This window comes from Candoia aspera, chromosome 6, assembly GCF_035149785.1.
Source record: "Candoia aspera isolate rCanAsp1 chromosome 6, rCanAsp1.hap2, whole genome shotgun sequence".
Taxonomy (NCBI): Eukaryota; Metazoa; Chordata; class Lepidosauria; order Squamata; family Boidae; genus Candoia; species Candoia aspera.
This window is the reverse complement of record NC_086158.1, coordinates 634,280-661,949: the sequence shown is the minus strand read 5'-3', so window position 1 is coordinate 661,949 and position 27,670 is coordinate 634,280. Positions and strand designations below refer to the sequence as shown.

Below are 27,670 nucleotides of genomic sequence, written 5' to 3'. Positions count from 1 at the left end.
CATCCAAGGGTCACAGTTGTCTGCCTCAGGAAACCAAAACTGATGGACCCAATCAATGTCATCCTTCACATACTAGAATCATGATTGATTGATTGGATAATTTTACCAAATTATTGTATTTATTGGGGGGGTACCTTCGAGTCAGTCTTGATTCCTGGTGACTGCTTGGACCAGTCCCTGCAGTTTTCTTGGCAATATTTTGGAAGTGGTTTGCCCTGGCCTTCTTCTCCCTCGAGCTGAGAGAATGACTGGCCCAAGATCACCCAGCTGGCTTTGTGCCTAAAGCAGGACTAGAACTCCCAGTCCCCCAGTTTCTAGTCTGGTGCCTTAACCACGACACCAAACTTGCTCTCTGGCATGATAAAACAACAGTAATCTCATGGACTCATATATCACCACAACCAAGAACTGCTTTCTTGTGAAGAAATGCAAGAAAGATAAATGATTCCATGGGGAAAATTGCTACAAAGGTGTGGGAGAACAAGGGAAAAGGAGAACAAGCTTCTGTCAATTTAATTTTTTTAAAGATTTATTATTATTACTATTACTACTACTATTATTATTATTATTGCCACCTTCTTGTGGAACACAACCCTGGGTGGCTAGTAACAATAATAAAATCAATAACAAAAGTAGTAAAACCAAGAAAAACCAGGGGCATAATCCAACAACTACACCCATTCATCTATACCAGCCTTTCTCAACTTTTTGACCCTGGAGGAATCTTGAAATAGTTTTCAGGCCTCGGGGAACTCCTGCACATTCAGGCTCAAATAGAGGCCAGAAGTTACCAAATTATTACATCAGTTTCATGAGTAGTCTTGTATATATGCATTAACAGTGCTCTTACACTGAAAATAAAGGATGAAACTTATCTCTTTAATGTGAAGTTGAAATAATTTTTTAAATGAATTGTGATCTCCCAGGGAGCCCCTAGTGACCTCTCGTGGAACCTGAGGGTGCCGCAGAACCCTGGTGGAGAGACCCTGGTCTATACAGTCCCCCAGGCTTCAACTTTTCTCTCCCAAGGCCTGGGGAAAAGGCAGTTTTTACAGCTTTCTGGAAGATTAAGAGGATGAGGGTGTACTGGATCTCAAGGAGAAAGCAGGGCAGAGGCTGCTATGGAAAAGGCACATCTCCTAGGTCCCATTAGATGGCAGCTTTAAAGGGAAGGGACCTAGAGTGTGTTGATCTGGTAGACAGACCTTAGCTTTAATCTGGATCCTTCTAGACTAAGGCTGTGATAACTGCAGCAGTTATAGATTCTGAACCGTTGCGTGAAACATGGATTTGTATGTAGAGCCACCAGCAGGACTGACGGAGCAAGGAAGAAGCTTCCATGTTTGCCCTCCAGAGGCCCCTGGGCAGGCTCTGCCATTCCCCAGTTGCTCACCCCATTGATTGCAAAGACACAGACAGTGTAGACCATCCCAATGCCAGCCACCACTACGAGACACAAGAGAAACTGCATGGCGTCCCTGTAGAGCCGGAAGTTCATAGGCTTGGGGTAAAGGATGGACCTCACCAGGTCTCCCTTGGCTGTGTTGAAACCTGAGGCGGTGAAGAAGAGAGAGAAGCAGCAACTGTTAGATGGATCCTGAGGATGGGCGGTGACGGAAGACGGTTTTGGGCCTACAGGTTTACAGTTCAGTTCATACAGAGCCTGGAGGGGAGGCAAGGTGGAGGAAGAGGAAGGCAGCGCATCAGAGACCCAACTGAAGGAGACAGACTTTTGCTCCTGCCTGGGTCAGGATAAGCATGAATGGGAAGGTGCTTTCTGCAGGTGAACAAGGGACCCCTGAGCCACAGCTACCTCGTGGGTTTGAAAGATCCTGAGCCACCAGAGAGTCATTCTGGGCATCCGTGGCTGAGACCCACTTCCGAAGAGATCTGGCAGGGAGGGGAAGTGGACATCCAGAGGCAGAGACGAGATTTAACTATAGGTTTATGGTTATCTCCCCCACCCATCCTGACCAAATGGCTGCCAGAATCAGGCGGCTTAGATGAGGGGCATGAAGAAGAGGCCAGGCTTTGCAGGGAGGTTGCTGTCCAGCCTACACCCACCACTACACGCAACGTAACATGCCGGTTCACCCACCAGTCCGCAGCACGACGGCCCTCGCTGGCCCACTGTCGTCTCCCCTGGCCTGGATGACTTCTGTCCCGCATAAAAGAAGGTGCCTCTTGCTGTCCTCAGATGAGCTGAGATGCCACGGCTGGGCGCCCTTGCTGTCCTGGGGCAAGCTGGTCTTTGTGACCGGAATGCTCTCCCCTGGAAGAGAATGCAGCACGTGAGGGGGGATCCATCCCTGCCCCCCCAGCCCCCATCTCGCAGCCCAGTGGAGCCAGAGACAGGCGGGCTAAGGCTCGGCAGCTGGTCTCTGTGCTTGCATGGGTACTCGTGCCTTCTTTTAATAAAAGTTGGGCTCTCAGGTTGCACGGATCTGGGCCCAGCCTTGGGTCTGAAAACTGAAAAGCAGAGTTCTGCGGGGATGCCTCTCCCTCTGCGACCGCTTGACAAAAGCAGCGGCTCGAGCTCCTGAGACAGCCAAGATGGGGGAGACAAGAATTGGCCAAAGGCGCCCCCCAGCTGAGAGCCGCCTTCTCCTGAAGGAAGGGGGTGGTGGGGCCTGCTCCTGCTGTCCTGCTCCACATTTCCTCTCCCAAACCAGTTGGCTATTGCTGGGGGGGGCGGTTACTCACCCTCTGGGAGCCGCAACCAGAGGTCCTCTCCTCCCCAGCTCTGCCCAGCCCCTCCTCGGACAGAGGCTGTCCCGAAGAGCCCCCACCCCCACCCCCACCCGGCAGCCCTGTGCTTTCTGGGTCAACTATTTGTTTATTTATTTATTTATTTATTTATTTATTTATTTATTATTCAAATTTAATTACCGCCCATCTCCCCCAAAAGAGGGACTCTGGGTGGTTTACTTGCAGGACCTTCCGCCTTCCAGGGGCGGCAGGCGTGTTGGGATCCAGGAGCCGCTCTTCCTGACCTGCACTTTGTTTGTTGCTGTGTTGCTTTGGCTGCTCTGCTCCCTTTTTCTACACTGTTCTAGGATGCTCCCACTTTGCTGGATTGCACTGATTTATCATGATTTTGTGTTACACTATCAGCAATATGAATGGCATGCATCCATTCACAGGGATCACCTATAATACGTTGTACACCGATACGTAAAAAACAAAGACAGTGAAGGATGCGACCATCTTCTTCACAGTTTCCAGTATTACATGCCATCCTGAAGCCAGTTTGCTGTTTTGCAGACTTTACATGCATGAAACACAAGATAACTCAGAATACTGAGTATCAAGTGCTTTTCAGGCTTCGCTGGGTTTCTTCACCAGCAGGGCTCCCTTTCTGCACCTCACTGCATTTCACATCCGCAGGCGTCACTTCCCAGACGGAGCAATCCACCCCACTAACGCAGGCTTGCGAAGCGAATCCCCCACTCGGCTCTGACCAGACGGGCTGGATGTGGCTGCCGTGAGGGGAGCTGTAATGCCCCCCACTGATCCAGACCCGCCCCCCTGCCCAACTGGGGAACCTACTTTGGCCCTTTCCCTACCACTTTGGGCCACACAGTTGTAAAGACCACCAGCCCAGCTCCGCTTACCCGTTAACATGCCTTCATTCACAATGCACTGGCCGCTGACCAGGATGGCATCGCAGGGCAACAGGCTTTTGCCCTCGTCCAGAATCAGAGTGTCTCCGGGCACCAAATGGCGTGATTCCACCTCCTGAATGCCTGTCAGAAAAGAGAGAGCCTCTGCATTGTGACTGCAAAGGCAGCAGGGCCTGCTGAGGGTTTGGGTTGCAGATCCTGGTCCTCTCCGTGGCCGGTCCCTCAACCTGAGCTACGCCTGGGGAAGCCCGTGGGCCTGGCTCTACGCAAGCCCTTCACGGCCCCATCCCAGGCAGACAGCTTAGCTCCTGCCTTTGGGTCACTGCTCCTCATGCAGGCGTGGAGTGCCCTGAAGCTGCTGCCTCTGCCAGGCAGGCCCATCACCGACCGTTCTACAGCCGATGAGGGTCTGGCAAGAGCTGGCTCTGCCCCAAACCTCCTCAGGGCTCCCCAGCACTCCCCATGCTGCTCTCTCTCATCCCTGGCACAGACGCTGGCAAAATGAGTGGGACGATGGAGCCCTCTTGGGCCCTGGACTTACCTGTCTGTTTCCTGCACACCTTGACCAGGACACTGTTGTGGGATTCCACCAGCTGGTGCAACTTCACCGATTGCTATGTTGGAAGGAAAGGGAGACTCAGATCAGGAAAGGGCACGGACGGGGGACATGCCAGCCCATGGGCAGTTGAGCAAGACCTCAGCCAGCCTGCTAGAAAGGTGCCAGCAGCTGAGACGTAATGGTCTGTGGGAATACCCTTGAGAGAAAGGAGGAGGAACTGCTGCAGCGGGGTGACGGTCAGAGAAGAGACATCTCAGCCCACAGAAGGAATGGGGTGTGGGGAGCGTCTCAGAAGGGACCCCCCCCCACTTCCCTGGAAAATTAAGGCAAGCAGGGAGAGACATGCTTTCAGACCTGCAAGATTCAGCTACTGTAACCTTACAATGAAGGTAGTGTTAGCACTTGTGGCTTCACTGTTCTGTCTGGACTACCCCGATGGGCTGATACCAGGTGGCTGGAGATGGCGTGCCAGCCACAATCCCCTCCTTGGCAGTTTTCCGGAGTAAAGTCAAGAACGAAGGCTGCAGGGGCTGCTTTGAGGACTCCGGCAGAGGGCAGGCAAGGCGTCGGGAGGCTCCCAGCATCATCGTTGCCCTCGGCCATGTTCAGCCCTACCTGAGCAACCTGGCATCCTGCCAGGTCTGCTTCTTACTAAGAAGTGCCCTGGCTCCAAGGCAAGGGTGGGGGTTCTTTGTTTTAAACCACCATTTGGTTATTTATCTTTTTAATCAACCAGACTCTTGACAGTTTATGGTAATTAAGAGCATCAAGGGGAAAAAGGGCAATCGAAAGCCACAGGAAGACTAAAACAGATGCACAGAGTCATCAAACCATGAACAGAAAACAAAACCAGTCAGCCCTGGGTGTCCTGTCACTCTCCACAGGCCATCCAGAAGTTCAATGTCCAGAGGTTTCTGGAAGGCCAAGACTGAGGACCTCAAGGTCCTTTCCACAGGGAGGCTCTTCAGAAGCCCATGACCCTCCACCCCACGTACTTTGCGGACATGGAGGTCTGCACCGGTTTTCCCTGGGAGGAGCAATGGCGGCACTCTGTCATTGTTGAGGGTGGGCTCGAACTCGACCCAGACCCTCATTCCCGGTCAAGTTCACATCTTGTCTTCTTCCAGGGTCACTCGTGCTGCTTCATCTTCCAGAAATCCTTGGTCAGCCACGGGGGTCTCCTGGATCTGTGCTTTGGAGCAATTTTCTTGAACCAGGAACTGCCCCCAAGATCACTGGGAAACTCCTGAAGCCCCCGGCAGAATTCACCCAGATCCATGAAGCCGCTGGGGGGCCGCCCACCTCACTGGCGGCCATTCTCTTAATGGCTCCATCCCCGCCCCCTGCTCTATAAATCTGAGTTCCTGTGGGCCTGGGCAAGCCCTGGGCAGCAGCATCAGGACAGGAGATTCAGGGAGGACAAGACAGAACATCCTGGCAGCAACAGAAGAATGGACTGATCTTGACTGGTGCCTAGGGCTGGTGGTGAGAAGAGGAGACCTTTTGGAGACCAGGGAGGGACAGGTAAGGGGCTCACCTTTCTGAGATCATATACAGTGAGTGAAATGGAAAGGAGGGACATGATGATTATGGCCACGGAGTATTCAGTGTAGTCCTCTGCAAACCACAGGCAGACGCTGAAGGCTTGGAAGATGTAAAACGGGTGGAGCACCTGTGAAAGAAAAGAAGACACCAGGCGGCTAGGGAGCCTACCCTACCACAGGCTTCCTGTCTTGCCCAGGCTGAGGCACCCCCAAGGGGGCTGGGCACAGCCCCACCCCAGGCACCGTAGAGCCTCCCTTCCCTCCCTGATGCCAGGACTGGGCAGCTCAATCACAGCTTCCTTCTTCTATGAAGCCCAGAGACCCACTAGGACAGCAGCCTGGGGGGAGAAGACCCCTTGCATGTCCTCATGTAGACCTCAGGGATTTGTTCTGGGCAGGAGCACTGAACACACCTCACTGTCCTTCTACACAAGAAGGCACCTGCTTATTTTTTTAATTTTTATTTATTTAATTTTTATCCCGCCTGTATTATTTTTATAAATAACTCAAGGTGGCGAGCATACCTATTACTCCTTCCTCCTCCTATTTTTCCCACAACAACAACCCTGTGAGGTGGGTTGGGCTGAGAGGGAGGGACTGGCCCAAGGTCACCCAGCCGGCTTTCGTGCCCAAGGCGGGACTAGAACTCACCGCCTCCTGGTCTCTAGCCCGGTGCCTTAACCACTAGGCCACACTGGCTGTATAGCTTTATAGCCCATCTGAGCAGGCCTTCTCAGGCCAGAACTGTACTGCATGGCACATCAGAAAAGTTACCAAGACAATATCCAAAAATTAAAGCAAAAATAACTTTTAAAAGGTTAGATCCCCATGATTTCTTCACGAACCTTTATGCTTTAATGCATTTCAAGACTTTTCAACTACTTCATTATTTAAACAATTGAGATCCCCCAAGTGTGCCTTCCGTGGAGAAGAGCCAAGCCCTGCTTTTTTTAAACTACAAGTTCTTTCGCTTCCATATTATTATTTCTGTTTATAATTGGTTAAAATATTTTTATATTGCTTTGTATGTTAGAATCCTTATTAAAATATATTCTAAAAAATGGAAACTGTAATACCCAGGGGGAGTCAACGGCTACAAAGGCTGTATCAGCGGTGGACCTGGTAGAGACGTTTGCGCATTCTGAATGGAGCACAATTCTTGACCCCTTGCCTAGCCAAAAGACACAGGGTGTTTCCCAGGAGAGACAGCACCACGCTGCACTCACAGCTATGAGGCCCACGGACAGCCCGAGGTGCATGGCTGAATGCAGGGGCTGCTTCCCCCACCTCCCCTCCCACCCCCCACCAGGCTACCAGTGGCACAAAGGAAAACCACATGGCCCTGTAGGAAAGGATTAATTTGAAATCTCCTGAGGTCTTTTTGCAAGCAGAATTTTAATTAACATTGAATGACTTCACCAGGTTCAGAAAATCTTCATAGGAATTGCCCAGCAGCTGCAGAAACAGCAATTGCTGCTCCAGAAAAGACTGAATGTTCTGCCTGGGACTGGGTAAATAAATCCTTTGTTGATTGAACTGCTAATCTGGCTCCCAGAAAACAGCAGGATACTTACCTGTGCTGCGATTCTACCAGTGATCCTCTGTGTGGGTGCACTGGTGAGTCTGCAGCTACATGGGTCAGTTCCCCAGAATGGGATGTTCTCTGGCTAAGCTGAATTGGTAGGAGCCCCCTGACCCCCGTTGCCAACAGAGCATCAGCCCACCCAAATCCTCTCAGTCCCTCTCTGCCACAAGGCCCTTCGCAGTGAGCAGAACCCCCTGCAGGAAGGTGGAAGGGAGACATCAGTGCAGAGAGCCCAGGCCAAACCAGGGAAGGCTGGTCAATCTGCAGGGCTGAGAATTCACTGGCCCTGATGGTGAGGGTGACCGCCACCAGAAGCGTTCCATCCATTTTAAGAAGTGCAGGAATAATTAGCCATTAGCTCAGAGATTCAGTACTACCAAAAGGCTCCCTGAGATATCAGGGACCTCATAGTTTGGAACAACTGTGTAGACTAAATCTGAACTTTTTAACAGTTGGGAACAGGAGCATAGATCCTGGAAACAGCGGTCAAATAAACCTTTACAGATGAACTAGAAGGCATCTGTGCTTGAGAAAAACTGCAGGGTGCCAACAAGGAGAAAAAAGCTTGTGGTGGGCACATTTCAGAAGTTATAGAAAGCCTCCAGGACTTGCTGTACCAAAAAGGAAGCTGGTGCAGAGGACAAAGTGTCCAGTCTGCTGCCAGGTGAACAGTGGACAACACAAGACAGGAGATGGTCTCAAAGGAGGAGTCAACCATGACTGTTTTCTGCTGCCTGAAGAGGGTCCACAAAGTATAGTTGCACAGAGCCAACAAGGAATGACTAAGATGTAGAAGGACAAAGTAATATCAGAGCATTTCAATCTTCCAGGACGCTCCACTGCAGATCTCAGATTTCAATATAACTATCTTGGAAAAAAGGAAGTTTGCAGGACCATCGAGCAAGTGATTGCTGAACTCACAGACATCAAAAGATTTCAAGCAATCTTAGAAAGGTCTCAACAAACAGAATGGGTTTTTGATACACTACCATTGTTAATTGATCAGGTACTTTGTAATCTGTAGGATCAAATGTATCCTACATCTGCAAAACTGCTTTGACTTCCCTTCTGCCCCCACCTCATCCCATTTTAAATTAATTTAGCCACTTCATTGCATCTAACAAAGTAAGGTGTAGCTCTTGAAAGCTTGCTTGCTTGCTTGCTTGCTTATTTATTTATTTATTGGATTTATAGAGCCATCCATCTCACTGCAGTGACTCTGAATGGCATACATTGATTAAAACCATCATAACAATATACAGTATGTCTTTTAATAAAATTGGTTAGTCTGAAAAAGTGCTCCCAGGCTCCTGATTTTGGGCTACTATAGACTAACACAGCTCTCCTCCTAGTAGGAGAGCCAGCATCGTAATCGCTGAGATTCCCGGGAGTTGTAATCAACCAATCTAGAAGCTGCTGAGGTTGGGAAATGCTGTGCTCAGTTGTCTGTATAAGATATACAGTGCCAAAAAGTTCACCATGTTACACATTTTGTGGCCCCTCCACCACTTGGGAGATATGGCAATCACGGGTGGGAGAAATTTTCAAGGAGTAATGAAGTTCTTTAAATCGCTGAGGTCTAGAATCAGTGGTGACAACGCTGCTCTTTTTTTTAGTGCCGTGAAGTATCAAAATTTAGATGCCTTGAAGACAGCAAGTCTCGGCTCTTTGCTGAATTGTCCCTTGCAGACAAGGTCTTTGGAGTTAGTGGGAAAGAGAATGGAATGGCATGCCAAATTCCAACAGGGGAAGAGAGTCAAATTCTGGACCACCACGTTGCTGAGTGTAAAAGTTCCTTGATTAGGGCATTGTTTTCTGCTTGATTGTTTGTCTGGTGTTAATCCCTGCTTTTCTGGCTGTTGGCTGCAGAAGAGGACACGTTCTGGTCTTTTTGTTTCCTTCTTAGTTTTTTTATTGTCTCTTTTGAAGGGTGGGTAAATGTGGTTTATTTCTATACTCTAATCAAGGAACTACCAAGGAGAAAACCACATCCCTACCAACACTGGCAGGGCAAGCTACTGTATATGAACAGGGAGCAAACCCCACACTAGCACTGATGATGTTGCCTGGTTGGATAATGAAACATCTGCAAGCCAACCACCCAGCTCAGAGAGCACTAAGAACTCCACAGTTCAACCCTGAGCCACAGAGATTCTCTTCTATTAGTTAAGAATGTCGTATAAACACAGCCTTCCTTGTCTTACCAACTTACACACTGTGGGAAAGCCACTTCTGTGAAAGCACAAAATGATTTAATCCTGGAAACCTACCCCATTTCACTTCCTACAGGCAGATCTAATATCACTCACACAATGGAGGTTTTCAAAGAAGCTGCAGCTTTGCGAAGGAGAAATGAAAAGAAAGACGATCGATGGGAGGTGAGCAAGGCCGGAGTTGGGGACAGTCCACAGCACGGCAGGGTACCCAGAGCAGCCCTGGAGATTTTCTGAAGTTGCAGGCTGCCTATGCAGATGGGTGATCACCATCCACATCATTGGCATTATTTCCACTGCTTCTGCCCCTTCCATAAAAGGCACCCCAGATGTCAGCTTTGCCCTAGAAGCCAGTCCTCCCCGCTGCCCTTTGCATGGGGATGAAAGGGAAGCCCAGGACACACAGTCTCTGCCTTGATCAACAGAATATGCCAGAGAAGCTAATCCATAGAAAAGAAAGTACCTCTTTGATGAGCAGCTTCCAGATAGGTGTGACTTCAATGTCAATGGTGTTGGGACCACAGATTTCTCTCCTGTGAATACGGAAGTGAGAGGTGACCTCAGTGTCCCCCTTCAGGCCCACACCTGACCACGTCCTCTGCTTCCATCCCCAGAACTGGTTCTGGCCATCTTTTGCTCCTGTAGGACTTCCCATTCCAGACCCAAAGAGGCCAAGAGGGACAGAATGTAGGGCCACAGAAATGGGTGAACGAACAGGAAGGCTGACCTTCCTGCCTGCAGTTGCTCCTCTGCTGCAGAGCAGGGACAGACCTTCTTTCTTTCTTTAGGATGCTTCTCCTTGCAGGGTCCTAGAGTTTAGCTCAGTTCCTCCAAAAAGGCCCTCTAGAACAGTGTTTCTCAACCTTAGCAGTTTTAAGATATGTGGACTTCAAGAATTCCCACTGCTCTAGAAGCTAAATTTTGTGGTGACCAAGACTGTTGTTTTTTGCTGAACACATCCACATGCACCAGACATGCGCACACTGTGTATTTCATGAATGTTGCTGCCCAGATTTTGTTTTTTAAGTGGTCAAAGGCATCCCGTATGGTTCAATATGTATTTAGCCAAGGAAATAATCACTCAATTGTTTTGTGTTTTGAAAAACGGAGAATATGTTATTTCAGAGCAAGCCAATACAGCAGAGCTTCTGGAAGGTGGGCAGGAGGTCTGGGATTCCTGTCCTTGGCAGGAAATGGGCAGGTCTTTTTTTTTCCAGCTCCAAGAATCATGGATGGATCATGGAATCCTTGGGTGGAAAGGGACCTTGAAAGTCTTCTAGTCCAAACCACCTGTCCAGGGAAGCAATCCTCAGACCATGACTGTCCAACGTTGGCTTGAAAGACTTCAGTGAGAAATTACCACCTTGGCTATGAGAACTATTCAACAGGGATGTGGCATTCACTGGATCTCCAGTGGGGCTCAAAAAACTTGTGCTAAAGCCAATGCTGAGTTAATGGTCTGCAGGTGGCCTGAGTGGCCACCTCACAGAGCTTGGTGATTCCCTTGCTTTGGGAGCAGAAGACCTCTGAGCTTTCCTAATACATCTTCCCAATGCATGGCTTGGGGTAGCTTGTGCTGTCAGACATGCAGCGGCCTTGCTCTTCTGAAACAAAGACTGTCCTTAGAAGACAGAAGATGGGGAAGATATCATCAGGTCTTTCCAAATTAGAACTCCCCCCCCCCACGCCCCACCTCTGGGAATAAGGAGCTGCCCCATACCTTCATTTATCTACCTGTGTTTTTATATCTCAGCTCCCACCCAAAATGCTGTCCAAGGGGCTATCATCAGGTTACGCCTCAAATTATAATACTGCAATGAGAACCTTCAGATTAAAACATCAACAGCAAAAAAAGTAAATGGGAGAAGCCCCCTGGGATGCTGCTACACACCAGCAGAGGCCTGCAGAAGCTAAGCCAAGTGGCTTGCCACTGGGAGTGGGGAAGGAGCCCTTTGTCTGGGCCTGGGAAGGGTACTGGCCTGGGTGGTAGGGAGATGCTGATGGGGTAGACCAGCCAGAAATGGCCACGCAGCCTTCAAGCTCTCAACCAGGTAAGAAGCCCACCATGACAGTGTTCCCATAATGTGCTATGGACAAACAGACAACCCCTCTTGGGGCTGAAGGTGGCCTGGTGGACCCCACATACAAAGACATTCCCAACACGTTGAGCTACAAATGATCCACACACACAAATGACCCACAATTTTTGCCCAATCAAATGTGCTAGTCCTACTCAGAGAGAGTACCTGAGCTCTTGCTCTGGGCTGGTCAGCCCTGTCCCAAACTTGACATGGATCTCCACGCAGCTGTAACTGTCCTCAAGGACCCTGAAAGAGAAGAGGGCCTGGCATGGAACACGAGCGAGATTGGCTTCCTTTTAGCCAGCCTCCTCTGCCAGCAGCAGAAATGGGACTCACCCAACTTTCCGGAACTCTTGAGCAGAAAAGTCCCAGGCATACCGGATCCTCTGCACTTGGATGGACCGCACCTGTGGAGCCAAGCAAGGACAGCAGGCATGGTAAGGGGAAGGGGGTCACAGCCACTCCCCAGGGCTGGATGGTGGGGGGAGCTTTAGGCTCAGGCAAGAAGTGAACAAGCTGTGCAAGGGGGACAGCGCGGGAGAGCTTGTGGTAGGGGATGAAACGGATATTACAAGGAGCAACTGCACAAGGAAACGGATGGGCCAGAGAAAGACCACAGAGAAAAAGAAGGCACTTTTTCAGAATCCACCTCGTTCACTAATGAAACTTGCTGCCATGAGCTGTAGGGAGGGCCACCGGGTGGGTCAGCTTCATACAAATGTATGAAGAGGAGGAGAACTGGTATTATGGGGTGGGCCCAACTCCTTGATTGGCATGTGGGACCAGAAGGATTCTGAGTCCGATCCAGCCCCCAGGCATTCCTCTAAAGCAGGCCAGTCACCTTGGCTGAGGCCAGTGGCTGGAGCTGGGCATCTGCAGAGTGGTCCTGGCCCTGACTTCCGAGCGTGTGGCTCTTGTGGGCAGAGGAGGGAGGGAGGCAGATCTGGAGCCCCTCTTTGGCTGCCGTGGCAGACAGTCCTGCATGAGGCAAAGGGGCCTCCAGACCCACCCCAGCCCTGGGGGTCCACAGGGGGCAGGCCAGGAACAGGTGTTGAGCGGCTCCAGTGCTAGCCAAGGCTCCTCCCTTCCTGCCCGTTCCCCATGGGCATGTGCAGCTTTGTTGGCAGAGGGGGCATGCACCAACCCTCCTACTCAATGGAGAGTCAGAGGAGGGCTTCTGTGTCCTTCTTGCCCTGGCCTTGCAAAGTGCAGACAACACGGGTGGAGGGTGGGTGGGAAGGCGGCTTCCAGGCCAGTTTTGAGGGCAGCAGAGAAAAATGTCCCCTCTCTCCAACAGAGATGGGGAGACAGCAGCCCCACAGCATAGCTAAACACTCAGCAGCCCCAGACAGAGGGAGGAGGGGGAGGCCCTGAAGGCTCCCTGCAGGAGCATCCAGACACGATGAAGCCACAGCATAACCCTGAGAGGTGAGGCAGGAGTTCTCCAGCCAGGGCTGGGGTCAGATGGGGCAACCTTCCCCAACCTGGCACCCCACCAATGTGTGGACTACAGCTGCATCCCCCACCCGACCAGCCTGGCTGTGGATTGTGGGAACTGGGGGCTTCTAGAGAGATATCTGGTGAATTTCTGCACCACTGTGCCAGCAGGAGAGGTTCCTTGGCTTCATCTCCAAGCAGCTCAGAAGCCAGGAAGCTGGCCAAGGGCCTGGGCGTGCCCCCCCCCTTGCCATGGGCCTTATAAAGGGATTAAATGCTTGGCTCTGGGCCACTCTAGCCTCTTCTGTTGTGCTAGAAGGGCAGGATCTTCACCTCCCAGGATCACCAGCAGGCAGGTGGCTCAAGCAGTTCGCCAGGCATAGATAGATGGGCTGAGTGGCGAGGGGAGCCAGCCATCCTCCCATCCTTCAGCCCTTCTTGAAGGCTTCTAGAGCCACACAAGTTTGTGGGATTCCGGTTTACCTTGAACTCTGGTTTCACAATGACCCTGTTCAGGGGTGACCCTTCATCATCCATGGCAAGAGAGCTGGGGTTCGACTGGGCAGACAGAGGGATCCAGGTCACCTTTTTCTGGGTGAAAATCTGAAATTCATCCTGAAGAAACAGAGCAGAAATCATGGAGGAACACATCACAGGCAGGAAGAGAAGCAGAACCCCTGAGCCCTCCTGTTGAGCACTGCCCAGGTCCTTTTCTGAAAGCCACATGGAAGCGCCCAAGCCACCCTGTCACATCCACCGGCAAGCCTGCTTGGAGTCAGTCCCAGGGTCAGCCTTGCAGACCAGCAGCCACCCATCTTCCTGCCATCCTGAGCATCTTCTTCTCAGGAGCCCCTTCAGGTCGGCCCTGACATCAGTCTAGGGTTTTAATTCAAGGCTGCTATAAAACCTTCCCTGTCCAAAATCTAATGTTAATAGACGAAGTATCATGACATTCAATCCTTCTCTGATGGTTTGGAAACTCAGCTATCTGAAAGGCTGCTTGTCTTCTCCCCAAGTGGGAAATCCCAAGGGGACCCATTTCCTCTGGGGACTGAAGAGGGGCCGTGACAACCAACACACCATGGCTCAGAGAAGGCAGCGGTGATTCGGGGGGTGAGGGCAGAGAGAGACTGAATCAAGAACATAGGAGGTTCCAGATTAAAAGCAAGATACACCCAGTCTTTGAAACCCAAATTATTTCTTAGGAATGTAAAACTGTAACTCCCTCCATTTTTCTCTCTTGTCTCACCCTCTTTTGCAGTTTAGACTGGCTGAGTTTAGAGTTTCAGCCCCTTGACCACACGGGTGTGACATGCTTAATTAGATCAGGTAAGGTTTTAACATGGGCACAACATGCTAGACTTGGATAATATTAACCTTGGTTAGGTTTGATGTAGCTTAGCATATTATTCAAACCCAGCTACATGATTAAGTTTGGTTCAATGTCTCAGGCAAAGAAAACGGTTGCTGTAATTAAATAACTGGGAAGCGTGAGTTGTGTGAAGGCATCCCAATTGTTTGCCACATTAATCTTAGATAGAATGCAGTCACAGTAGCAACATCACCAAATAAATGAGGACTCATCACCCACTGTCAGGTACCAGGATATAATAAGGAGAAAGGGAGGAAGGAAGAGATGGAGAGAAGAAAAAACTGCAACTTTTTTCTTCAGAAAACATCGGCCCACGTATGGACACATTTGCTTTTATGATCCAAGGAAAAGAACTTTAAAATGAACCCTGAATCCAAACTTTCAGAAAAGAAGGTCCCTAAAGAAAATACAGGCAGGCTAAATTTTGGGAAGCCCTCTGGCAACTGACTGATACCACCCAGAGAGGGCAACAATTGGAAGGATGTGTAAGCCCCACAAGTCAACTCTCTGTTTTTACTTTTCAGCAGCAGCTTGTGCTATGAAAATGAACGTGCGCACACACACACACACAGACACACACACACCCAGGGCAGGTTGAGTGAAGATCAGCTTCATGAGGGACATATCTGGCTCTTGCTACAATAAAGGTGAAATTACCCCATGTTGACTTTCCAACATCAAAACACAGAAGCAGAAAGAGAGCATGCTGTCATGGGAAATTCAGGCTCTGTGGATGTTCTTAGAGGAAGGAAGGAAGGAAGGAAGGAAGGAAGGAAGGAAGGAAGGAAGGAAGGAAGGAAGGAAGGAAGGAAGGAAGGAAGGCAGGCAGGCAGGCAGGCAGGCAGGCAGGAGGGACCTACTGTAGTTCTGAGCAGCACCACATCGGCCTCCTCCAAGCTGCAGGGCAGGCAGTTCGCCCGCACATCCCACTCCGGTTTCCAGTGGAAGAGAAGCAGGAGGCCTCCGCAGGACAGGATGGACCCAACCAGGCACAGGGCCCTCCGGAAGCCTTGGGTCTTGTAGCCAAAGATCTCCTGGAAGGAAAGACTTTGCCATGAAGATAGCTGTTTCCACTCAGCTACTGTGAAGGCTCAATCCTTGTAAAAGTCATCTTGTGGCACCTGTGATGTGCAATTCTCAAAACGATCAACCATCTGTATATTGGACAAATTGATCTCCCAGCTGCATATAATACATCTGTTAGAACACTGAGGCTTGCATACTGCATGAATTTTGGATTATATTCTGAAACAGAAAACTTTCAAGACACTCTGAAAAAAGAGAAGAATAATTTTCATGTGGATTTCACAGACACTTTGCCTGGGGGTCATTCCAAGTGGCTCCTTTTATTGAATCTTATGAGAATCTGTTAGTGACATGAACCCACTTTGCACAAAAGGTGAAGGCCAGGGAGTGCAGCCACTCCATACTGAACCTCCCAAGGAGGACGTTTCACCAGTGGGTTCTTCTTCCTAGCTTAATATGGAGGTTTATCTCATCACTCCCAAGCCAAAAGGGTTCTGTAGACTGCAAATCTGAAAAACACCGCAGGCCACCTTTTGTCACGCTGACAATGCTAAGAGCATCACTTCTAAATATCAGAGGAAACTGCAAACATTTGCATATTTGCATCATTTTTTAGTTGTTGTGTTGTGACTTTAAAAAGTATACTGCACTGTCTGTGAAGCCGGGCAGGGAGGCCTGCATTTGCATTCCGACAACCACCCACTTTAAAGCAGCTAAGATACAGCCAGACAACACAAATGTGGGAACCAAACCTTGCAACAAACCCAACAAATTTGTCACCAGCGATGTCACCACAATGTTTGGGCTGCCTTCACTTGCTCATTCTCTAATGTGATATAAATCATCATCTGCCATCAATGCCCCTCCAAATTCTACGTAGGACAAACTAGCCAGATGCTGTGCAGAAGAATAAATGGGCGCTATGGGACACCAGAACTCGAAATAGCAACAAGACAGCATCGTTTCATCCCCTTAGGACCCTCCATCACTAACTTCAAGGTAGCAGTGCTGGAAGTGAGAAACTTCCCCACCAGAATACAAGGGAAGACAACCGGATGGTGGCATATCAGAAAAATTCAATCCGTTACAGAAGAATTGGACAGGGATAATAGGTTCTTAATTCATTACATTTGCTAGTTGATAAGATACTCATCCCCGCCCCACACCCCTTCCCCATGAGATCTTCCTCTCGATCTCTTCTAACCCATTAGCTCCCTCCCCACTTTAATCTTCTGCCTGTAAGTCTGGTAATAGTGAACCAGTCTAGTGTTTGATGAAGGGAACTGCTGCTCAGGAAAGGTTATTGCCTAATAAAGTTGGTTAGTCTTGAAGGAGTAGATGGTGAGCCAGAAGAACTTCTGTAGAAACCCATTTGCTTAAGGTACAACTCCTGTTGATTTGCCTCACAGGAGACTAACAGGACAACTTCTCTGGAAATCCATCCAAGTAGTGTCACCAGAATGCGGGAGCAAGCAGGTTTTTAGGTGAAGAAAGAGAGTTCTTCCCTTTGGGTTCCAGGCTACTTGTGTGGATGGATTCCCTCTTCTGACACTTGCCCAGCCCTTCAGTCCACTTCATCCTCCTTCACCTGAGCTGCACCTCACCAAATTACTTGACAAGCTACCAAACCACACATACAAGGTATCCAAAATAAACCAAGCTATGTTTTGGGCATAATTACTTTTGGCAGCCAGATGATTAAAGTGCACAGGAGGGATTAAAGAAGACTGACAGAGTGCTTTTGAATTCAGAAGACTTCCTGCAGTCAGTTTCAGGATTGCTTTGCATTGCATTTCCAGGAGAGCCGTTGCCAGGGATGGCTCATGGATGCCACCGAGCCAGCCAGCCCTATCCTGTTTATGGAATGGAGGCCTTGAGCCAGCAAGTGAGAGGCCAATCCCATCCTGCGTTTACTCTTGGCATCCAAAGCGTAGCCCCGAGTTGAAGTTTTAAGGGAGGCTTCACCAAGCTGGTCTGCTCCAGAAATGCACCTGCCATCATTAATTAATTAATTTTATTTATTTATCAAATTTTGCTGCTGCCCATCTCCCCCCAAAGGGGGGAACTCTGGGCTGTTTACAAATCTGAGTCACCTCTCACCCATGCTGCCATTGGACGTACTAGTCTAGGATCATGGGAGTTGAAGTCCAGTATGGCTGAAGTAGATACAGTCCTGTGGATCGAGACGTGTGTGTGAGGAGTTGGCAGCTAATGCTAGTCATCCCTGTCCTAGCAGATTATGAAGGTGCCCTGCCAGGGGATGAAAGGCAAGGTGGGCAGCAACTGGTTCTTGAGGGTGGGGCTCCATTCATGGATCTCTTCCTGGAGCCACGTTGGCAGGACTTTTGAAGTCTGGGGTGTAATGATTTCAATCTACTGCTTTAATCGCTTGTCCTGCATTTCCTCTAATTGCCCACTTTTATTCTGTTTGGGATGGTTGTGGCTACAGCGTATTTTCTGGCAAGAATCCCTGAAGAACTCCTGATAAAAATACCACCCAGCCTCAAACATGCAGGGCTGACACCTTCTCAAGTTGCCAAACCAGCAGAGTGGCTGATGCTGCCTGGGGCTTTCCCAGGTGAGCCAAGAGAACCAGGTTTCTGGGCGCCGCCATGGGGCATCTTGCTGCCTCAAGCCCAGCTCCTTCCTGTGGTCTTGTGTCCCCCCTTTTCTCTTCTGGAGCGATGAGCTCATGGGGACTGGCCCAAGAGAAAAGGCGAAGCTGTTTCCTGGTTCCGTAGGGGAGAATCTCCCTGCAATTCTTTCCCACCCCAGAGGGGAGCATTCACAGAACAGCATGGAAGAGCTCCAAGGCTGGCCTCCGATGGAGAATGAGGCTAAACCCCCATTAAGACATCCATGGGGAGCAGCTGGATCCCAAGAACCCTGAATGGGACCTCGCAGGTCCTGGACCTGCAGAAGACACCACAGTGGGTCTTGGGATGGCCCAGAGCCCCACATCTGTCTGAAGGAAAGAAGCGGATGCACCTTCCGCAGTTGAAGGCCCAGGCTGAGCATCCAAGCTCACCTGAGAAACAGGCCTCTTTGTGAGGAGCGGGTGACCCAGAAGGGAAGCCCTGCTTGGATGGCCAGCAGCCGGGCCCGGGTGGCTCTGAGAAGCAGCACTGAGGAGTCCTCTGCCCAGCAGGCAGCCTGGCGCCCCCTGCCCAGCCCTTCATGGGCTCCCTGGTGTCTGACCCCAGATTACCCCAAAATCTGGAGGGAGTTGGTTTGCCCACCCCCTGGGCTGCTCCTGACCCACCGGCCTGCAACTTTCCCCTGCCGGGCTGCTGTTCTTAGCAAAAGTACAAGAAGGCCGTGAGGCAGCAAGTGTCAAAGTGGACAGACTGGACAGGGAGGACCAGGAGGAGAGGGAGGGGAGCCTTCTCTGCTGAGGCACGGGGCCCAAGTTTGAGCGGCTGAGAAGGTGGCTCTCGGGCAGGGGTGTCCACATCGAAAAAGCAGTGATGCTATTTGTTATGTGTGTCAATCACACCCTTGCAGCCTCCATCTTGACTTTTTTGACCATACTCTGCAGACATCCTGTCTCAGGGTCTTAATACCACTGGAGCTGAGAGGTTACAGTTACCCACATTGATGTTATGTTGTGGTACTTCTTAGGTCATTGGCATTGCTAAGGGCTGAAAATGAAAGTTAAATGTAAAACTTTCAAAATGTAGATGTAGGAACTTTATATATTTACAATTAAAAGAATGTATACAAATACTGAGAAGCATTTAGCTGAATCTACCCCTCTCTGTTCTATGGGGTACGCTGAGATTCGGCACCTTTGCCACCCCCACCTCATTAGAGAAAATGCCAAGGAGAGCCACCGTCTGCCTGGGGTGCCACCGGATCCCAAGCTCTCCGCGGGGCCTAAAAGAGGCCGCGGGTTGCTTCAAGGATTGCGCGGAGGGCGGTCTTCCTCCTGCAGGGTCGGCGTCGGACGGCAAGCGGAGAGGAGGCAAGACCAAGCCGGGACGCTGAGCCGGCTCCGGGGCGCCTGCCCCCTGCTTCCCGGCGCGATCTCCGCTCGGCCCCAGGAGACGGAGGCGGGCGAGGGAAGGAGCGCAGCCGAGCTCCCGGGAAGAGCGACCGAGCTCAGCTCGGGGTTTCCAGAGGGTGCCAGCCCCTTCCTCACAACCTGCGCACGGAAAGCGAACGCGTGCCAAAAATGGCAGGAGGAATCCCACCTCTGCCCCGGCGTTGGGACAGGGCCGGCGGCTGCCCCGAAGCTGCCAGACCTGCTGCCCTGGAACCAGCCCGTGGTTAGTAAGCGTGGAAGCGACGGCCGGCCCCCGCCCTCCCTCCGTCCCGCCCTCTGCTGCTTTCCCCCGCTGGGACTTCGGGGCAGCCCGAGCAGCTCCGGGCCATACCCGGCCTCCAGTTAGCGCTGCTCGCCCCGGAGGGTGGAGGGGGCGGCGGGCGGGGGGGAGCGGAAGGAGACTCCGGTCCGGGGGGGAGCGGAGAAGGAAGAAGGAATGGTGGGGGAGGGGGGAGCAGTTGCCGGGATCAAGCGCAGCACGGCGGGGACTGCGGCGGAGGGGGCACCGGCGCGGGTGCCCGCAAGCCCGCCCCAGAAGATCTGGCAGGGAAAGCGGAGCCGGGCAGCCCCTCCGCTCCAGCAGAGACACGAGGGCAGCAGCGGGTACAGCCTTCTCTCCCCCGCCGCCGCCCCCCCCCCCCGCGACAGCCTGAGACGGCGGGCAAAGTCGGCGCTTCAGCCGCAGCTCGGGACGGCAGCTGCTGCAGCGGAGGCTCCCCGGCTTGGCTACGGCTCAGCCGGCAGAGGAGAAAATTACCCACTAGGAAAATTAGAGACACGTTGCATATTTGTCAGGTGGGGTTTTTGTGCCTTCAGGTCAGTCTTGCCTCCTGGCGGCCGTGACTTCTTCTTTTTCTCCTTCTCCTTCCCGGGGCCGAGTGAGAGGCTGTCTTCCCAGCTGTAGACTGGCACTTTTGCCAAACTGATTCTCAGTACTGAGGGAAGGTTCAGTGATAGGTGTTAAGTCAGGGGTTAAGGAGCCAGTAAGCTTGTTAAGCCTTTTGGTACAATAAACCCGGGGAGGGCAACGTTGCTCTCCTGGTTGGTGGTCCAAACCATTTCCAATTCAGCCCCCGCACCGTAAAAGTGCACCCTCGTAGGGGACTGCCAAGTTCAGCAGAGGGTTTCAAAGTTCAGAGAAGCACAAGAAGTGAACGGCTGTCACCTACTCAGCGAAAGGACTGTTTTTTTATTTGTTTGTTTGTTTATTTATTTATTTTCTATCCCACCTTTATGGCAAAGACTCACCATTTCGGCCTCATCTCCCTTGTTGAGCCAGGTCCAGTGGTTCCCTCCATGCTTCTCCCCCATGGGCAGTGGTCTGGGTGGGCTCCTGAGGTTCCCACAAGCCTCCCAGGTTTTCTTCAGGATCAGCGCAACAGCCCTTGCTGGGACAGCCAGGATGGGCCAGTTTATATACCAGGCTGACCTGCAGGTACACACCCTCCTCCCCTGAGGCTTCCCCTGCTGAGGGACAGCTCCTCCCTGGAGCGCCAGGTGAAAAACACCTTTCACCCACCCTCCTTCCTCCAGTGCTGTCACCTGGAAGAGATCCAGCTCACTAGAGAGCGAGCATCACATCCGTTCCCAGGTGCCCAGGCAGGCTCCAGGCCAGGCAAAGAGGGAAGCCCTGCTTCGGAGATTAGGAGGCGCATTTGCACTGGGGAGGGCTCCTGACAAAGGGAGGTATTGTGTGACTGCCACCAGATGGGCCACCGGTGGTGCAGAGAGAGAGGCCGCTTGAATCCGAGGAGGCCTATTGCACATCGCTCCTCTCTTACACTTTCTGAAGGCGCTTCCCCTTTTCTTTGCTCCTGAGATGGCTTCCCCCAGATCCCTCACTCTTCTGCTTCGCATCCTGGAAGGGGACGAGGAAACCCCATGGGGGCAGGGGAGTAGAGGACAAGCTGATCTTTAAAGAAGGAACAATGGACATGCAGCCAATTGATCCACAGCAGCAGCAAAAAAATAAATAAATAATACTCTTGGGCCATTCTGTGAGCAATTTTCTGGCTCTTTAGAACTTGCAGGGCCCTTTCTCAGAGAAATTCCACCTACACGTTGCGCTGGGCTCCTGGGGACTCCACTGGCAGGTCCCTGGAAATGGAAGGGGCTACCTGCCCCTGGACAAGCTGGAAGGGGTGCAGCCAGAAGCCTCCTTCCCTAAGAACAAGGCAGCAGCAGCAGACGGTGCTATGCAATCTGGGTGAGCCCCGCTTGGCCAGTTCCACTGCGGATGCTCAAGCGATCGCTGTGGCCTTCCTGGTCCTTGGCAGGTGGAGGAGAGAGGGACTCAGCAGGTCCCCAACACTCGCACTCTGCCTGCCACCCAGCTGGGTCCAGCCCCCACTGCTTCTTACAGCACTGGCAGCTGCACTGCCCAAAAGACGTGCCATTTCTCCATGGCCTTTTTAATGGAGCATCATCTAGTCCGGGTGAACTTCAAGGCAAGTGTTTCCACCCTACAAGCCTCAGAAGTTGGTTCCTAGCAGTGGTGTCTCCTGAGCTAATCATCTGAAGCGTTGCATCTCTCATTTATTCAGCAAGGACTACAACCGAGCCAGAGCTCAAGGCAGTTCAATAAAGCACCCCAAGGGCAAGTTACATGTGCTGATAATTGATTAATATATCCATTTTCCTCCCATTTTCAGACAGGGACGCCGAAATACCTTTCAAATTGTCGTGAAAACTTCAAATTTACTATATTAAGGTTTGTCAAAGAATGAAATCCTTCATTTGCTGGTGAGAATCCAATCAAATGTTTCAAAGTTATTAAAGCACCATTAAAGCCAATTTATTGTTGCTCAAAGTACATCCCGCGGGAGCAGCTTTCTTAGGCAGTGGAGGGGAGAACCCAAGATGTGGAGTTCTCGGTTGATTCCCCTGGATCCATGTATCCAAGCGGTGCATTAGGAGCATCTGCTCAAGATCCAGAAGGATGAGTCAAGGTGGTATTTCTGTGCTTTCTGTCCTCCTGCTGGAGAAGGAGGCAAAGGAAGGACTCAATTCTTCCTGAAGGATCAGGGGAAAGGGAATGGAGTCCAAGGAGGCGCCCCTGCTTCTCCAGAGGTGGGCACTTTGAAAAGAAATGCCCCCCACCCCGTGGGGCATTTCCTATTTCAAACCTTGACTTGTCCACTGGAGTCTCAGGAGCTGCTGCTGCCGGGAAGTGTTTACAGCCTGCCACTCTCCAGAACAGGCAACACTTAAAACAGGAGATAAGACAAAAAACAATCTGGAAAATACAGGAATACAGTGTGGTTTCTGCAGACAAAGGTCACGCAGAACCTATACGATTTCAACAGCCACTCCTAAACCTCAACCAAGAAATCCGGCTTCCACCGCCTTAGAGAGGGAAGACGTCTCCTGCGCCTGCCACTGCCACTGCCCTGGAGGCTCTCCTTAGAGGAGGAGGGCTTTATCGACAAGACAAACCAACAGGCCTTGAGCTTCTCTTGGCACCGGCTGAAGCCCGGGGTTCAGCTTCTCACACTCCACAGGACAGGAAACTAGGAAATACAGCAGATGCTTTCACAGGGGTGGAATCACAATCACAGTGGTTTGCAAAGTCACCAATATTGGGGGGAGGGGTGGTTTGCTTACTATTTGTGGGTACCATTCTAATCTCTAGGACTCCAGGTGGTGCACAACACAGAAAGAAGGAAGAAAATGCAACCTGATCCAGAGAAGACATAAAATAAGTTGTCCCAGCCACCTGGGAGCCAAAGGTCTGCCAGAATGGTGTTTCTCGACCTTGGCCACTATAAGCTATGTGGACTTCAACTCCCAGAATTCCCCAGCCAGCCATGCTCCCCTTTGGCATCTCCTGCCTCCAAGAGGCTTTCCCTGGCTGGAGGGAGGGAATGACCACACACCTGAAACAGCTGGATTTCCCTGGTGAGAAGAAACAAGCAGTTCTGAGTACATTACTGAGAATTGGGGGAGCCTCTTTTTGGATCCTTCACCCGCAGCAGTCCTACTCAAGGACGCTGGTTCCCTGCTGCCCTCAGGACCTGTTTTGCAGGAGTGGTGGAAATCTGGTGATTGGCTGCCTGGAACACCAGGGACATTTGGGGGGGGGGGAGTGTGAGCAGCAGCCGGATTTCCCCTGCATTACACCCTCTCCTTGTTTAGCGACCGCAATCCATTCCTTAAATCAAAAAGCAAACACCTGGCTGAGAGAGAGAGAGAGAGATGCTGCGAAGGTCACTGGTTGCTGCAGCCTCATTTAGATAAAGTTCTCATGCAGCTACACCAGCGTTACTCTCACTCCGGCGTGCGTTGTTGTCAGGCACCTTAAATTAGGTTGTAAGTGCGTGCATTGGTCAGAAAATGATTTTTTTAAAAATTACAGTTGTATTTGCAAACAGTCACTAAATGAGGTAGCTGCTAAAGGAGGAGTGGCTATACAGGAAAACTGCCTCAAAACTCTCCACTCAACACAAGCTTCCCCTGAAAGAACAAGCGGGGTGCCTGATGCCATCCAGCCCACAGTCATGTAGAAGTACACGAAACAGAATTTGGCTGGCTGATCCATCTATAAAGATTTCTAATGCTGGAGAAATGGTTAATGAAAGAGCAGTCAGTGTTCAAGGACAAAAAAAGTAACACATTTTGACAATTTGCTGATCTAATCTCTTGTGCGTGTTATGCTTTTTTAACTATTAATCTGACGGCTTCTGACATGTTTACTGTTTCTATATTTTTTGCTGTATGCCACTCAGAGACACTTCTTGTGAGATGGGCAGCCATATAAATTTGATAAATAAAACAAATAAATAGGAACTGAAGCATGCCAACCCTACTTTCAATCCAAGGGGACTTCTGTAGCTCAGGGTTGAACTGTGGAGTCCCTGGTGCTCCCTGAGCTTGGTGGTTTTCTTGCAGACCTTTCATTGCCCAACTAGGCAAAACCTTCAGAGCTAGATCTAGCACTGAACACGGTGCCTAGTTGGGCAATGAAACGTTTGCCAGAAAACCACCAAGCTTAGGGAGCACCAGGGACTCCGCAACCTTACTTTCATCATTACCTGGATTCGAGTTAGCTGCTGAATTTAAAGAGGACTTTTACGGTCCCGACACGGTATCTCAGTTCCAACGTGCCCAGCCCAACCGTTCCCTCGCACCAGACTCCAGTTCTGCAGGGTCCGCTCCCCGCTTTGGGCTAGTTCCGTTACTCGTCGCCTCTTCCCCTCCGACGCAAGATAAAAGGGCTGGGGGTGAAGCTGGAGCCCCCGCCTTCGGCCCCCTCCCCCGTGAGTCAAGTCCCTCCCGGGGGGTGGGGGCGAAGGAGAAATGCAAGGCCAGGTGCAAAACTGAAGGGACAGACCCAGACAAGCATTCAGACGAACTATGAACAGCGGGACTCCATTTTCCTTCAGGCGCGATGGTGGCCAAGATGCCATGCCAGATTTTGACCACCCCCGGGGTGAACTGCGCCAACCGGCAGCTGTGCCCGGAGTCTGCCTTCCTTCTTTCGTGCTGGCAGAGAAACCACCCCCAGCGCCGCGACGGCCTTTCCGGCTCTGCAATCGGCGCTCTTTGCCCCTCCAGAGACGGCCGAGGTCTCAGGGGCAAAAGGGGGCAGGCACCAAGCAGCCCCCTTGCCAACTTTTCCAATTACGCGTCTCGAGCTGCTGCGTGCCACGGCACGGATCAGCTCCAATAAAAGCAGCATGCCGCTGGGGGGTTCTGGGAGTTGGGGTTCCCGCGCGCCGGCCGGAGATGCTGGGAGCCGGAGTCCGCCCATCTCGGAGCCGCCGAGGCGGAGGAAGGCCGATCTACGGTCTCGGCGGAGCAGCGGCACCGTGGCCTCCGCGCGCCCGTTCCTGTCCCCGCAGCAGGACCGCGGCTGCCGCGCCCCGGGCCTCGCGGGAGCGGCGGAGGGGCCCGGCGCGAGTCTGCGGCCGGAAAGGCCGGCCAGCCGGGGATCCCCGCGTCGGGCGGCGGGAGTCAGCCGAGGCGCCGGAGCCGGGCGGGCGGGCGCGGCGGCGCCACCCCTCTGCGCTTTCGTGCCTCTACGGCGCCGCGCGCCCGCCAATCGGGTCCCCGCCCGGAACTGCCCGCGCGGCCGCGGCGCTCCGGGGACGCTCGGCGGACGGGCCGGAAGCGGAACTGGCTGAAGGGCGCGGCGGCGGCGGCGGCGGCGGCGGCGAGGAGCACCGGCCGGGCTGGGCGGCGCAGGATGTGGCGGGCCCGCGCGGCGGCGGCGGCGGCGGCGGCCTGGTCAGTGCGGGGCGCCTCCGCGGACCCGGGCCGCGAGTCCCCGGTCCCCGGCCGGGCTGCGGCGCGTCCGGACCCCGCCCGAGCGGCCCTGCCTGCGGCGAGGCGGCCGAGGGGGAAGCGGGGCGGGGGGCGCGTCTCTCCCGGGGCAGCTCTTCCGGCCGCCGGTCTTGCGTGCTCGGCTCGGCCCAGGAGGCGCCGCCGATGCCCGCTGCGGCTTCCCGGCCCAGGGCGGACCCTCCCCGCGGAGGGAAGGCGGCCCGCTCCTCCCGCGCGGCCAGCCCAGCGCCGGCGCTTCCCGCGGTGCAGAGAACCAGCTTCTCCGGAGCACCCGATCGCCCCAGAGAGCCGCGGGCTGCGCCTTCCCGCCCGTTCCCCGCGCCCAGTCGCTTTTTGTGTTGCGCGTTGTCATATTCCGACAGGGAATGCGTGAAAAAAGAAAACGGCGCAGGCTAATCGGTGGCCGTATAGGGACGCGGAGGTATTGTCATGATACCTTCTCTAATGCGAGGTGAAGAGAAGCCTTCCACTGAAGGAAGATTAATCGAAGGGTAAACAGTGAGAGAGAGAGCCAGTGTGGCGTGGCGGTTCAGGCGCCGGGCTAGAAACGGGAGGCCCGAGTTCTAGTTCCGCCTCGGGCACAAAGCCAGCTGGGACGGTCAGGCGCTCTCAGCTCTAGGTAGAAGAAGGCAATGGCAAAGCGCTTCCAAAAAACCTTGCCGAGGAAACTGCATGGACTTGTCCAGGTAGTCGCCAGGGGTCAACACTGACTCAAAGGCACCCCCAAAACAGTCTCAGCTTAAGGAGGCCAGCGGCGCATATAACCCTTGAGCCCCCTGGTCATCTCATCCAGTTATGCTGAAAGAATGTTTTCAGTTCCGGGTACCCCGTTCTCCTACATCCAAGTGCAGCGCTCCTAATGTTGGAGCATCTTGGCTTTCTGCAGTAATAAAGAAGGTTTAAAAAGCTGCTCATTGGATCCCACATTAAGACGCTACTATCCCCCTTTTTGGATTAATTTATTTTGATCTGTATATGGCCGCTTATACAAGATAATTCTATTCAAGAAAAACAAAGTAAATAAAACTGACCGAACGGCACAAGAACAGTGGAGTGGGAGGCTATATTAAGTTGAATTAATACTACTACTACTACTAATGATACCGCATATCCCAACCACAACATCCAATAAACTCTTCGTATTCTTAGATTTGCTGGACTCACTGCTATCCTAGCCCAAAGCCTGGGTGAAAAGCCAGATCTACCCAGCCTTTCAGAAGGCTAAAAGTGGGGAGGGGGGTGTCCAAAGGTTACCTTGAATGCATAACTAAAAGGCTCTGGTCTGCTTTTTATAGGCCTTATAATTAGCAGCATTGTAAGCTTATGTTCATGGAGAGAACATGAGAATAAGAACTTAACCCATTGTCCCTGTGTAGCTACCATATAGTGACGGCCATTTGGAAAAAGCCGCCTGCCCTGTTGCTGACTCCCTTGTTTGACCTTCCCAAGCCGAAGTCACTCAAGGTGTGTTGGGTTACTTCTCCCATTGAGGGTACCATGTTGTGGCAGGCTAGGGCCTAAAGCTTGTATTGCCATAGTGTGGTTTCCATTCACTGTTGATGTGGGAGTGGTACTTTTAGCGCTTGGAGCAAATGTTCTCCTGGCGGCCACAGTCTTTATGCAGAGAGGTTTTGTGAGACCTCTAACCGTAAACTGCTCCTGAAGCAGAGGATGGTTTCAGCACAGATTTGGTGCGGTTTAAAAGAATGACACTTATTTTCTGCTGCAGCATCTTTTTTGCCTGTTCTGCTCTAACCTCAAAGTGCACCCCAGAAACCTGCTTCTGAAGGTTGCACGCTGCCTCTTGGGAAGTGGCAGTTGATGGTTTGGGGGTAGCCATAGAAACTCAACTCAAAGTGCGATGTTGATGGTCAGTAATCGTTGGAACTGCTTGTATTTACGA

General features: G+C 52.0%; 2 protein-coding genes across 5 annotated transcripts in view; one reads left to right on the top strand and one right to left on the bottom strand.

Moving 5' to 3' along the window:
* Window positions 1-20,848, bottom strand: part of LOC134499535 (probable cation-transporting ATPase 13A4) — a 180,240-nt gene extending 159,392 nt beyond the window's left edge. Inside the window, exons 1-11 of the mRNA XM_063306229.1 lie at window positions 20,734-20,848; window positions 15,275-15,448; window positions 13,526-13,657; window positions 11,942-12,012; window positions 11,771-11,851; window positions 9,988-10,057; window positions 5,720-5,854; window positions 4,165-4,237; window positions 3,615-3,746; window positions 2,099-2,272; window positions 1,394-1,551 (exon numbers count right to left, since the gene is read on the bottom strand). Of these exons, the coding sequence (XP_063162299.1) occupies window positions 1,394-1,551; window positions 2,099-2,272; window positions 3,615-3,746; window positions 4,165-4,237; window positions 5,720-5,854; window positions 9,988-10,057; window positions 11,771-11,851; window positions 11,942-12,012; window positions 13,526-13,657; window positions 15,275-15,448; window positions 20,734-20,796 (1,263 nt within the window). The 5' untranslated portion in view covers window positions 20,797-20,848. The remainder of the gene's footprint in view (window positions 1-1,393; window positions 1,552-2,098; window positions 2,273-3,614; window positions 3,747-4,164; window positions 4,238-5,719; window positions 5,855-9,987; window positions 10,058-11,770; window positions 11,852-11,941; window positions 12,013-13,525; window positions 13,658-15,274; window positions 15,449-20,733) is intronic.
* Window positions 20,849-25,633: 4,785 nt separating this feature from the next.
* Window positions 25,634-27,670, top strand: part of OPA1 (OPA1 mitochondrial dynamin like GTPase) — a 54,277-nt gene continuing 52,240 nt past the window's right edge. For all 4 annotated transcript variants that reach the window (XM_063306227.1, XM_063306225.1, XM_063306226.1 and 1 more), the window contains exon 1: window positions 25,634-25,710. In XM_063306227.1, coding sequence (XP_063162297.1) covers window positions 25,670-25,710 — 41 coding nt within the window. In that variant the 5' untranslated portion in view covers window positions 25,634-25,669. The remainder of the gene's footprint in view (window positions 25,711-27,670) is intronic.